The sequence below is a fragment of the Mesoplodon mirus genome (assembly GCF_964341445.2).
Source record: "Mesoplodon mirus genome assembly, chromosome: 4".
In the NCBI taxonomy this organism is placed as follows: domain Eukaryota; kingdom Metazoa; phylum Chordata; class Mammalia; order Artiodactyla; family Ziphiidae; genus Mesoplodon; species Mesoplodon mirus.
Window position 1 is genome coordinate 127707364 of NC_138979.1, and position 14577 is coordinate 127721940.

A 14577-nucleotide genomic window follows, 5' to 3' on the forward strand; every position below is an offset into this window, starting at 1 on the left:
CTGGGTGGGTCAGATTTCCTGCCTGTCAGAAGTCCTGCCTCTTGGTGCACTGACAAGATCTGTGTCTTTACCAGGTCTGTGTGTCCTCTTGTGAAATGAGAGTAGGGCTGTGTGCTCAGGATTCCTTTTAACACCTAAGGCTGTTGTGTTAAATAAATATTAGAAAGAAACATTCCCTTCCCTCTCTTTTTTTTAAAAATCATTATAGGAAGCCATGAGAATGTTTAAAAAGGCGCTGGATATCTTTTCTCATTCTGATAAAGGACGAAATGCCGTAGCAGCTTCATCAGACTGTCTGTATCACTTGGGTCTTTGTTACATGGAGGAAGGCAACTTACAACTGGTATTTTGTGTATTTAAGAGCATAGGTATTTTATGGTTTTAGAAATTGTTTCCTTGCATTCAGTTCCATTTCTGAAGGCTACCTAAACAGTGAGCGACTAGACCAAAGCTTCTTATAAAGCTTGGCTTACTATAGGCAGTCTGCACCCTGCAAAACCTACTACATTGTTTTATTTATTCAAACATTTTATTGATGCTTGTTCGTCAACACTATTCGGAAGACTAATGAATGTTTCCCACTAAACAAATTTAATTGTAAGAAATTATTATATCAAAATTTCATCACATTAGTATAAATTTACTTATTAAATTGTAAGTACTTTATATTGAGTGCTTCAGTGTAATGTAGAATAAATGGAAAATGATTAGGACACTGATTTCTTTTATTGACAACTGAGCAATTCAAATCAGAATAAAACCAGATTCACTGAAAACCAGTTGATTCAATTATTACGTATTTATCCAGTATTTGGCTCTTTCACACAATTCTCCATTTCAAAATTTTCAGTGATATGATAAATATGTATTTTCCATTGGCTATTTCTGAATATTCCACAACTATACACACACACACACACCATTCCAGTCCTTATATTCATAGGGGTGGACAGTGTCTGAAACTTGCATCTTCATAACTTTAAAAAAGAGTTGCACTTGATTAGTTGTTCCATTAAGAAATTACAATAAATCTAAGATTAATTACAAATATTTTTCATGTTTTTAGCCGTTTTGGACAAGCAGAGGAAACCTAACTTTGCTTTACAATATTAGGAAAAATTTTGGAGTTCCATTGCTTTGAAATTTTTTAACCATATATCTGCTGGCCCACATGGAAAATAAATGTACTAATTGTGATTTCTTTGAAGAAACACAATAGGAAGAATAATGATTAAAGTTACACCTCTGAAAGTATTGTAACAACATGGATTATGCAGACATTAGTCTGGGAGTAAGGGAACCTGTAAATTATAATAATAAATCTGGCTTGTTCATAAATTTTTTTTGCTCCACAACGTTCACTGGGAGAAACATATTTAAAATGACCAAAAACTAAAATGAAAACTTTTCAACAATAGTTATATACTGTAATTTATTAACATTTTAAATTAATACATTCTACTCACTACATGATTTGCTCTTCTAGGCTTTTGATTCTTTTACAAAAGCTGTGAAAGCAGATCCTGATTTTGCAGAAGGCTTTTATCAACGTGGGCTTTGTAAAGTAAAACTCCACAAGGATAGTTCAATCCTGGATTTTAATCGTGCAATTACCCTTGATCCAAAACATTACCAGGTATTTAACTGAACAATTTCAGTGGTTTGGAAAGTGTGTTAAATTTGCTAAAACTGTTAAATCTTTAAATGTTATTGTTATTAGTTAGCAACAGTCAGTTAGTTTTACCTACTTTTCAGCACAGTTTTAATAATCCATATATCTGTATTTCCCCTTGAACTAAAAATATGATTTCCAACAGGGAAATTATATAGGTAAAAGTGCTTCATGAATTGTGGTGTATACAAATATTGTAAATATTTTAATGTACCTATTAATAATTATTTTATATACTATGTTATTAATTTTACTTACTTCTTGTTTCACTGTCATATTGATTCCTGCCTCTTAAGAGACTAGAGACAACACAAAACCCAATAGGTGAAACTCCGTTGGATCTTGATTTTAAAAGCATATGAAATTTGAATATGGATGAAATATTAGATGATTTTAGGGAAATACTATTAATTTTCTTAGACATACAGTGGTAGTGTGGTTATGTAGGAGAATGTCTTCTTCACAGGAGATGCATACTGGAAGACTTGGGGTGAAGTTTTATGATGTCTACAACTTATTTTCAAATAGTTCAGAAAAAAATAGATACAACAAAATTGAAAAATGTTAATAATTATTGAATCCAGGTGGTAGGCATATGGGTGTTCACTATTCTTTCAATTATTCTGTATGTTTGAAATTTTCTTAATAAAAGAGAGTGACAAAAAGTCTATATTTTATACCATCTTTGGGTGGCATAAATTTGTTCCAGCTACCATATATTTTGGTAGAACTGATACTTTTACTAAAATATCTGTTCCTGCTTTCCTCCTCTCTTTCTCTGAAAAGGCATATTTAAGTCGAGTAGCCTACTATGGTTTGAAAGGCAGATACTCCAAAGCAATCTTGAGTTGTAATGAGGCCATCAAAATTTATCCTCAGAGTGTGCGTGCCTACATCTACAGAGGAGTTCTGAAATACTACAACAGGGTAAGGCATTTCCTACCTTGTTCTCTGGCATTTTAGAGTGGTTGGCTGCTCAGGTGCTAAGGAGGGACTCACTTCCTTTTTTTCCTCTGTGAGAGGAGTATTGCCATGGTACGAAGGCAGAACTACATAGAAGGTGTTACACTTTGACAGTACATCAAAAGGATTTCAATTCATAATTTTTCATAAAATGGTGATATTTATTTTTGACATTTGCATTTTATATAGCACTGATTCTGTATTTTTACTAGGAAAGTAATATTCATTGTAGAGAATTTGGAAAATACAGAGAGGAATAAAGGAGAAGATTAAAATCACTTGTTTTTGGGGAGGGTGGGAGGGAGGGAGACGCAGGAGGGAAGGGATGTGGGAACAGATGTATATGTATGACTGATTCACTTTGTTATAAAGCAGAAACTAATAAAAAAAAATCACCTGTTTTCCCACCATCAAATGGTAATTCCTGAGAACATTTTGATGTATTTGAATTTTGTCTTTTTTTCCTAATAAAATATAATATATACTTTCCAAAATTGTGACTATGCTACTTACATAATCTGTGTTGTGCCCTGCTTCTTATATTTAATCTTTGAAGATACCATTTTTAATGGCTGCATAATATTCCACCATAGTGTACTTTTAACCACTTTATTGTTGGACATTTGGATTGTTTGAAATTTTTTATTATTTTACTCTTTTAAATAATACAGTTATACACACAGAACAAAATCATTACTTGAGTTTATGGTTCCTAAATGGAAATTACTGGGTGTAGCAACACTATCGATACCTGATGCTTCAAGGAATACTTTTTTTCTCCCTGAGTTTCTTTTTTGAACTTTCTCTGTAGCCATTTCATATGAAATATTTTGCAAATAATACCTTAAAGCAAAGGTGAGACCTTGTATTACCTGTTAATTCCATGAAAATTACTATCTATATAAATGGATGATCTAAGGTATCAGAGAAGCATCAAAGAGAAGCAAAAGAGAACATGGATAGAAAACATGACAATTATGTGATATGACAGTGAGAGTGACAGAAGCAAGCAAGCTCTGGTGAATGTTTGCTGGATGAATAAGGCTTGCTTCTCTTTTATCCATAAGAAATTTAATTTTTTCCTTGCTATATAGCAACAATGGAAATAAGATAATCATTTAAAGTTGTTTATATATTGAATTTTATTTGCAGGTGAGAGAAACTGTAGCAGTTCCTACCAAGGGACCTTCTTAATTAATTCTGTGAAAGATTAGCTTGATTGTCTTAATTTCATGGATGATACACAGAATGGTTAAATGAGTATTCCCAAAACTCTGATAGAATCAAGAATTTATTTTACAACTAAATTTCAGTCCATTATGATTAACCCTTCTCACTTAACTATTTTTTCTTTATAGACTTATAAACTAGCGATTACAGATTTAACTACAGCTATCAACATGGATAAAAACAGTTATATAGCATTTTATAATAGAGCATTATGTTACACCAAGATAAATGAACTTCAAATGGTAAGATGACCATCTTAGTAAACAACACTTTAAAGCATTTGTAAACTTATTTAAAGCATGTGTAAAGTATTTTCTTATTATTTTTGTTACAATTTTGGAAAAATAATTCTGTGGAAATACACATAAAACTTGAGAAACCAAAGAACCATTTCAAATAATATTTATTTTCTTTTTAGTGCTTACCAAATTTTCTTATACAATTTCTGCAATGTCAAATGAAAACTTAATTTTACAATGCTTATATAAACATTTAAAGGCCATGTAAATTTAAATGTATTACATAATTCTCATTTGAGAAAATGTTTCTACTGATGAACGTGTGCAGAATTTTTAAGCAGTGACCACTAGCAATATTGTTTGCTTCAAAATCTCAACATTAACTACAATAGTTTGTGGAGGTATTTTTTTACAGTGGTCAGACCACAGATGCAGCAGGGAGTTTTGAGTGATGGTTTCCAGCTCAGGGACCAGTGACCAGGATTGTCTGTGCGTTTTGAAGGCCTAACTGATGGCTGCAGCAAACCTTTTTCTCTATTTGTCCTGATGCAGATGCTACCAGTGTAAGCCCTCTTTTATATTTTTAAATCTTACCCCTTCTCCACTCTCTCCTTGTTGGTTTGGTTCTTTTCCAGTTAGGATCCCTCACTGGGGAGCAGGTCAGTAGTTTCTTAGTGTTTTGTCCAATCTCTTGCTTCCCTTTGTGCTGTCCACTTGTTTCCCTTTCCTTGTTTCTCTCCACTTCCATAGTCAATGAAGCATTCTTTAAAAGACTGCATCATGTACCTGCTGCTGTGTGTGGGCACACTCCCACAATTTCCTGGAAACTTGGAAAGTTAAATCTGTTTAAAACATTTAGAAATTTAGTAGTTTATTTGCTATGGAAGGAAGAAGTTGAGAAACATTATTTCTAAGAGGATGTAGAATTCCTGGTAACCGGATTATCAGGTTTCCTCCAGAAATGTTGACAAATGAATAACTAATTTTTAACACAGGCTGTTGTAAACCATTCTAGGAGCTAATTAAAGGATCATTTATCAGAGTAACCTGCACAGCAGGTATCTTTGACAGCTCCCTCCCCACCCCGACTCCTGCCTCTTCTGGGTAACCCTGAACTGCAAACAGTGGTCTGGGTGGGGGCAGGGAACTACTATCTTTGTTATCTCTGATGTGTAACAGAGCTAGTGCTCCATGAATAAAGAAAACGAAAAACTACCTAAATAGAAACCTAACTAGAATAAGAACATATTGGTTATTTAGAGCTGCCAGGTACCCAACGCTTTTCATTCAATGGGCTCCTTTTACAGTTGAGGAAATGAGGTTAGAAACACATCCAAGTCACACAGGGAATAGGGACCTGTATCGGTTCGCAGGTTTGTTTGCTTCTGGTTAACAGTCTTTAGGTGGCTTTGTGAAACCATCTGACCTCCAGCATGTGGACCAGATGTCATTTTACAGTGTCACCTCCTCCCTTTTGTCTACCTCCACCCGTTTCTCAGCATTCCTCCCATAACAAGACTGAGAAAACCCAAGTACTTTGTGCAGAAAATGCACTCCCAAGATATGATTTCATAAAAACTAGAAAAGGTGAATTCTGGTTCCTATCACCTTATATTAATAAAAACAGTAACAGTTACCACTCATTTAGAGCTTATTGTGTGACAGGCACTGGGCTAAATGCTTTACCAACATATAATCAAAATATTTTAAAGTGGACTTCTACAACAATATGATGAGTTATTAATATCCCATTTTTGTGGATGAGGAAACTGAGGCTTAGTGTTAAGTAACTTTCTCAAGGCTGAAAGGTTAGTAATAATAGCAGAGGCAAAACACAAAGCCTGCTCATTGTCACCTTCACGAAATCTCATTTCCCAGCTTTTGCTTCCTCTTGTGTCACATATTCAGCTGCTTAGTGGATTTCTAAGGCATCTTGATATATATACAGGTTTTAATTCTGTGATTCTGTGAAAGGAAAATGGCAAACATTCTAGTTCTGTTTTGTTTTACAAGTGTTACAAATTATTTTTACAGCCTTGTCAATGTTTATTTATAGTTATGCCACAATATACATATAGGATATTTAATTGTACAATTCTTTTAGATGCTTGAGTGCCCAATCATGAAACAGTAGAGGAGAACCACTAAGCAAATAGTAAAATACTATTTTATTTGCATTTTCAGTTAGCATGTGCTACAGGCATATATAATATGATTTGGGCCTTTTCTGATGAAATTATATGGCTCTTTGGGACAAAATGTTCAGAAGGAAAATGAATTAAGAGATTCAGCTCCAGCCCAAATTTGAGATGCTCCTAGTACCTGGTACAGAGTAGATGACCAGTAAAAACTTGGCTGTTCATTAAATGAAAAAAAAAAAAAAGATAAAAAATGGAGAGAGGTCCTCTGAGTTGATTCTCAGCTTAGACTAATATCTTTAAAAAAATGAGAATATTGAAGTAATATTCCAATAAGTACTTATTTGTTAGTTTTATTAAGATCTGTTTTCATTGCTTTATGATTTATTCATTCAACAAAAATTTATCAGATGCCTAGTATGTGCAGGCATGGTGCTAGTTACTGGCTTTACAATGGTGAACAAAATGGATAATCTGTGCCTCCATAAAACTTAGGTTTCAGTGAAGAAAACAATAAATCACTACAAAGAAATTAAATTTCAAAAGGTAACAAGTGCTCTGCTTTAATGTCAGCAGTCTTTTGGTGAAACTATTAAGTTGGGGAAGGGTGTTGCATCCCTGCTTCAATCCATACACAATAAAAGTAGTTCACAGATGATTCACAGATAACATGTGAAGGGCAAGCGCAGTGCACACCGCTTATTAGGAGAGAGCAACATCCACAGTATTTAATTAAGGGAAACCTTTAAATCTAACAAATGATTATTTTTGGCCATAAATTTTGTCACATTAAAGAACCAATTATGAGGTACTAGTTTGTCCATGGTCAATGCAGTAATGCTCTAAAGAGTTGACTTTAGGGTGTAAGTAATTATTTCATTTTTAGGCATTAACAGATTATGGAATTGTGCTTCTCCTTGATGCTGGAGAAACTGTGATGTTAAATGCCCTTATTAATCGTGGACTCATCTACACAGAACTAGAGCAGTTCAGTTTTGCATTAGAGGTAAACCTTTCTGTTTACTTGTAAAAATGAACCCACTTGATTTTGCATGTTCACTTCTGAAAACCAGTGAAAAAGTTTTTCTTGATAACAAATGGCAATATTAATGAGCAAAAATTCAACTTTAGCAAGAATTGTGTTGAAATACTTTGAATGAGTAATAGAATCTTTGCAAAAAAGTGTTTTTTTACTTTCTTTTTAATACAGATAAATAGCCAATATGTAAAAAAAAAAATTCCGAATTGATAAAATATCAAGACTATCATCTCCCCTAAGGGAGTGTCTTAGCTACAGACAAAACTCAATAAAATGATTTATGTATCATTTACTTTGCTGCTTAGTGCTCTTTCTCATTCACAATTTTCCTTGTATTGATATTATTTTTCAACTTCTGGAGTCATCTTTTGAGATTCTGTCCCACAAAATTACTTATTATTAAGGAAGTGTCTGAGAAACTGTATTCTAGGCAATTTACACTATGGTGAAATGTAATTTCAAGAGTGGAACTCCCTTAGGTTTTGGTTTTGAGATATACCATTCAGAATTCCCTCAGGTAGGGGAAGCTTTGTTTGGTGTAGGCAAAAATCTGTGGAACTCTGGGCAATAGTGTTGGGTGGAGAAAGTGAGGAAAATGGGAGTTGGAAGCAAAAGACCTCAGCTGTTGGAGAATTAAATGTAGGGCCTGTGTTATCCACCTAGTAAGTATTTATTTAGTACTTAAGAACAACATTAACTCTAGTTATCGCACACTCACTACCTACCTGCCAGCTTCTCAATAATGCTGCACAATTTATGATTGTAACTTACGGAAGAGGAAGCTGATATTCAAAAGAGGTTAAATCAAGTCTTAGTTAGCCAGGAAGTATTGGGGCAAGATTTGAACTCAGGTCTCACTTGATTCCAAATCCTGTGTTCCTTCAGACAAGTCATGGTACTGACATTGACATTGAAGATACAGAGACAAATATCAGTAAGACAGATTTCCAGTCCTTGAGGAGCTCATAGTCTGGTGAGAATCATTCTTGATCCCTCTCTTTCCTCACATCCCACATCTAAATCATGAGCAAGTGTGGTCAGCTCTGCTATCAAAACATATTTTAAATTCAGTCATTTCTCATTTTTTGCCACTGCTCTCCTCCTTCCAGCCTCCACCTTCTCTGCGCTGGATCACTGCAGTAGCTTCCCAACTGGCCTCTCTGCTTCTGCTCTTTTCCCTCTGCATGCTGTTCTCCACACAGCAGCCAAAGAGCACTCTTAAAAACATAAAGCAGAGCAAGTTATTCATCTGCTCAGAACCCTCCAGTGACTTCCCATCACACTTAGAGTAAAATCTGAACTCTTGACTATGGCCAACCAAGACCCTAGTGACCTAACTGCTGCTCACTGATCTGACTTCATTGTCAGCGTTCTTCTTTTCTCCACTCAGGTTACTCCACTCTGGCCTTTTGCTATTCCTTGGAAATGCCAGGCTCCCTTTCTGACTCAGGGTCCTCACACAAGCTGTTCCCTATGTGTAGAATATTCCTCCTATTGGTTCACACCCTCCTTTCATTTCAGGTTTCTTCTCAACTGTGACCTCCTCAGTCAAAAAGAGTATTTTAATTAAAATGGAATATTAAAAAATTAAAATAATCCCAAATAAGTCTGGAAAGAGAAAACAAAGGAACAGAAACAGAGGAGACCAGCATAAAACAAATAACAAAATGGTAGACCTAAAAAAAAAAATGGTAGACCTAAATTCAACCTTATCAGTAGTTACATTAAATGGAAATTGTCAAAATACACCAATTGAAATATTGAAAATGCCAGATTAGAATTTTTTTAAAGTCCCAGCAATATTCTGACTGCAAGAAACACATTTTAAATATAAGATATAGATAGGTAAAAGTAAAAAAGCTGGAAAAAAAATATGCCCTGCAAACACTACAGGCCTGCCTTGGAATTATTGCAGGTTTGGTTCCAGACCACAGCAATAAAGTGAATATAGCAATAAGTGACTTTTTTGTTTCATATAAAAGTTATGTTTATACTGTAGTCTATTAAGTGTACAATAGCATTATATCTAAAAAATAGTACATGCCTTAATTAAAAAATACTTTATTGATAAAAAATGTTAACCATCATCTGAGCCTTCAGTGAGTTGTAATTTTTTTGCAGTAGTGACATCAAAGATTACTGATGATCACAGATTACCATAACAAATACAATAATAATGAAAATGTTTGAAATATTGTGAGAATTACCAGAATGTGTTACAGAGACACGAAGTGAGCAAATGCTTTTGGAGAAAATGGAGCCAAGAGACTTGCTTGAGGCAAGATTGCCACAAACCTCCAATTTGTACAAAGTGCAGTATCTGCGAAGTGCAATAAAACAAGATATGCCTGTAATTAAAAGCAAAAAAAATGTTTCACCCCTCTGTAAATTTAAAAAATTAATTTGAAAAATTTTTAAAAAGAGGCTGGCTCAGGTAGACCAATGAAGTAATATATGACTGAATAATAAGAGGGCTAAATGCAGAACCAAGAGAGAACAGAGTCTTAAAACCTAACCAGGGAAACATTTTTAGTGGGAATGATTGATTAACAGAAAGGTCAAGTAGGATGAGCACTGAACACATGTTAGTTAATTGATAGTTGTGTGATCTTCATAAGAACGTGGGAAGTAGAGTGCGGCATTTAAACTGGAATTGTTTAGGAAGTTAATGGTTAAGCTTGTTGGATTGAGAGCATTTGTTTATTTCTTTGTCCTCTTGAAAACCAGGAAGACAGTGAAGGAATAAAAAAGACATAATCCCACAAGGTTAAAGATAGTGGAGAAGAGGTACCCAGACACCCCAAACTACCATTCCAGATTTTAAAACTTAAATATGAGTGGGTAGAGAAAGATTCTACACTTGAGGGAAGTAAAATAAAGAGTAAAATAAACACATTGTCATAGGGATATGGGGATGGTGGGAGAAGGGGAGGTGTGTGGAGTGATGGTGTAAGGTAGCTAAGTTCTATCCTATGTTGGAAGTTAAACATGATAAAATACTCATGTTATTTAGAAATTCAGAGGTAAACAGCAGAAGAAATAACAGCAAGATGAAAAATGGTTGACTCTGGGGAGTGGGGCTCAGAGATAAGGAGAGGTGGCGTGGGGCATCCCTGTAAGCATTGTGAGTTTTCTAGTTTCACTGGACCCTCTACCCTACCCTGGATACATGAGTTACTTTGAGAAAAATAAATTTAAAAATGCCTTTAGAGGCAGTTTACAAATTATGAAATGAAATTGGACTTACTAAACAACAAGAAGTTGATGGCATTTGGGGACATGGAGATGGTGAGTGTTGACTCTGCTTTCAGAGATCGGTAGTGACAGGAACTAGAAAGACAAAGCCATGTGTAGCTTGCGGGCAGGCAGGTTTGAGGGAAGGCATACTAGGTTGGGGTGGTGAGAAAAGGATTAAAGTTACAAAGGACAGAAGAAGATGATGGAGCAAGTTTCCAGAGATGGGAAGGATGAGGTCAAGAGCGCATCCTCTGACACACAGGAAGATGGTGCAGGTGAAGAGTCTTATAAATAAACTCATCAGCAGAAGGAAGGGAGTGGAGGGAATTTGCTTTGTATGTGAGTGACTTTGTGTGGTTTGTTATTTATGATCCATATTAGAAATAAAACTAGTGCAGAAGAGGAAAATCATAAAAACTGCAGTTAGCTTTATTCTAAGTAATCCCAACTCATCATTTGTGTCTGTTGCTGATAATGTCTAACTACCATGTAGCATCACAATGATTTTATATATAGAGTCAAGCTGACTTTTGTAAGTTTTATCTGATTATAAAACTAAACTTGGTATTCTCAGCCTTTTAAGTTTGTGGTCACTCCTCCTAACTCCCAAAATTAATAGGAATGTTTGTAATAAATCTCAGTTACACTGTAAGTTTGCCCCCATTTCAGAAAAAAAAAATTCTCCTACGGGAGTTATCTGGTAGCATATTTGATTAGACAATAAATTTCTTATTTTCTTCTAAATAATTCCATTTAGTATCAAAATATGCTGGGAATCTAAGTGGGGAGTCCATGTTCTCAGGTGGGTCTGTGACTAATACCCTTCTCCTCCAGTAGGATCCAAGAGTGCTCAGTTTGACTGTACATCCATCTTCCACCCCCAGTATTAGCAGAAAACTTATTCTACCCCCATAAAACAGCCATCTTGGGCTTCCCTGGTGGCGCAGTGGTTGAGAGTCTGCCTGCCGATGCAGGGGACACGGGTTCGTGCCCCAGTCCGGGAAGATCCCACATGCCGCGGAGTGGCTGGGCCTGTGAGCCATGGCCGCTGAGCCTGCGCGTCCGGAACCTGTGCTCCACAACGGGAGAGGCCACAACAGTGAGAGGCCTGCATACCACAAAAAACCAAAAAAAACAAAAAAAACAAACAAAAAAACAGCCATCTTCCTCTCTCTAGTACAGCCAAGGAAGGTTTTTGGAAGGATGAGGGGGAGGGGAAGGGGATAGAGGAGGAGAGGGAGGAGGGAGACTGTCGTTATGGTTGGGTTCTCCCTTGTTGGGTAGAAACCAGAACTCTGACACTTGCCCTTTAAGATTGTAGAATGCCCACGTCCCAGCCTCCTGGAAATGATAAAGGAGTCTGGAAGGGTTTCTTTTAGTCACTCTAGGGGACTATAGAGTACTCTCCACAGTCTAGCTTGGTCAAGTGAGCTCACAACCAAAACTGCCCAAGAAGATTCTTGCTGAAGCAGTCCTCTGGGAAAAACCAGAGCCATCTTTATTCCTTCATAGGCTTTGAACTCTTACTTTCGAAAGATTCCTTCCCTTTTTTTTTTTTTTTTTTTTTTTTGCGGTACTTGGGCCTCTCACTGTTGTGGCCTCTCCCGTTGCGGAGCACAGGCTCCGGACATGCAGGCTCAGCGGCCATGGCTCACGGGACCAGCCGCTCTGCGGCATGTGGGATCTTCCCGGACCAGGGCACGAACCCTTGTCCCCTGAATCGGCAGGCAGACTCTCAACCACTGCGCCACCAGGGAAGCCCTGGTTCCTTCCCATTTTATGGCAAACATTGAAATCAGTCTCACATAATTTATGTATATGTGTACACACACAAATACACATATATATCTCATTGCAGTTGACATGATCTTTTGATATGTAGATATTTATATATTTTATTTATTTCAGTTTAGTGATGTTTTTATTTTGCTTCAGGTTTCAGTTGTTTATGTAGGGCTTTAAAAAGCTAAAGAGCTTCAGACACTGTGTCTCTGGTGCCACGGGATCTCTGGCCGACTTAGCACTTTCAGTTCTCTTAACCTCTTCCCCAGTGCCATTCATGTACACCCCAGCTGACTGCCCTGACTTCAAATCTTGTGGTTAGCGTTTCCATTGCTCCCTCTTGGGAGGCCTCTAGGACCTCTGGATAAAATGACACACTTTCCCCTAGAAGTGTGGGTTGCAAAGGTAGCAGCTGCTTTAGTTAATACACATAGAGGCTCAGTTATGCCCTTTCCCTGGGCCTGAGTGCCTGTTTGTCCTATAGTCATAAGGTTCTCTGCAGGTAAATTTCTATCTCTGTCTGGATAGGGAAGTCTCTGGTGGTGTTCACTGGGAAAAAACAATAAAAAGAAAGTAAACCTGATACCTCCTTATAATACCAGGCAAAATCACAGGAAAAGTGGACAGTAGCGCAAGACTCTGAGTGAGTTTTTGGTTATGGGTTTCCTCTGCTCCAGCTGTTCTCGCTCTATATGTGATACTAAAAGGAAAAAATAAGGGTTTTAAGAAGATGTATATTTTAATGCTTGTGTAAATTTTATTCATGGTAGAATCAATGTTAGAAGGAAGTTTAAGAAAGCACAAAATATAATGCTGTAAAATTAACAAAAATTTGTTAAACTGTTTCAGGATTTTAAACAAGCTGCACTGATAAGCAAGACTAATGTGAGCCTTTGTCAAGCTACTGCCATATGCTGTCACAGGTATGGGGTGCAATTTATGTTGAAGTGAGAGCAAGTGAGACCATCAGATTTATAATTATAATAGAAGAATAGAAGAAACAGAGGAGAATATTGTGGAAGTGACAGAGTACAAAAATGGAGAGAGGCACAAAGAATCCCTGTATCAGCACTCTTCTACGTACTAATAAACTATTTTAGCCAAGTCAGCAAGTAAATACCTGCATCAGAGCATTGCGGGTATCCATCTGATTCAAGCCCATTTATTGGAAAGGACCTTGGTAATACACAGAATGAAATCATGCATAACTTGAAATATCTAAGAATAAAATAAAGTTATTAACTTTGTTCATAAAATGGAACTAACTTTTAAAAAGCCTGTTTCTTGGAAGAGAGGTTGATTTAGAAAAATATTATATTTCCAAGAAAATTTTACATTTAGAAAGCATTTCTAAATCTAAAAATGATTAAAATAATACCAGTAAATATCTACATGGTATAATAAAATCTACAAAAAATGTATTACTTAAAACATCATTACCTGTTTCTGGTATTATTGTAAAAATAAGTAAGTTATAGAGGGGAGAAAAGAACAGTTATATGAGGCTAAAATACAGAGGAAGATCAGTTTAAAATTTACTCTGAGATAATATTAGAGTACAGTAGATTGATTTTGCTAACTATAATACTTACATTTTTACACATACATTTGACATCTAAAAATTAATTTCTAAACACTTTGCTTTTAAAAGCATAGAAATGCAGCACATGAGTATTTTAATGTGAAATAAAGTGTATTTGGTTAAGTAATAGTTTACAGCATTATTTTTCATGAGAGAAACAATAGCAGTTAATTGGATGAGGAAATTAGGATAGTAGACTAGGCTGTGTAAATATACAATTTAGACAATAAAACATAGTTTGAATTATTTAGGAAATTGAAATTCTTTTTTCCCCTTTTAGGACATAGCTAGTACAGGTACATTTCCCTATGAGAATTAGATTTTTTAAATTTTATGAACATAGTAGTATAATAACTGGAACTTGTGAAGGCGTTTTTGGTTAAAAGGCCTAAACTGACTGGTCTCGGACCTTTAGTTTTATACAGACATCAAAACACAGTCACACCATTGTCTATTTTAATCCAGCAACCTTTGTACAATTCATCTTTTTAAGTAATTGTCATTCTTAAAAAGAAATGGAATAACGATGACTGATGTGTTTATTTTGGTAGGCGAGTACAGGCCAAAAATGTCTGAGGTCATTGAATTCTCTTAAAACTAAAAATAGACACCAAAATTTTTCTCAACCTCATTCCGATGTTTTGCAACTATTAGAGTCAGTAAATTTCTCTGTGTGTCAGTTCCTGATCTCTTTT

General features: G+C 35.8%; 1 protein-coding gene across 1 annotated transcript in view; it reads left to right on the forward strand.

The window, feature by feature from the left end:
* Window positions 1-14577, forward strand: part of LOC309802012 (tetratricopeptide repeat protein 6-like) — a 65651-nt gene that overhangs the window by 27658 nt on the left and 23416 nt on the right. The window contains exons 9-12 of the mRNA XM_082617170.1: window positions 209-343; window positions 3994-4107; window positions 7129-7248; window positions 13150-13223. Of these exons, the coding sequence (XP_082473296.1) occupies window positions 209-343; window positions 3994-4107; window positions 7129-7248; window positions 13150-13223 (443 nt within the window). The remainder of the gene's footprint in view (window positions 1-208; window positions 344-3993; window positions 4108-7128; window positions 7249-13149; window positions 13224-14577) is intronic.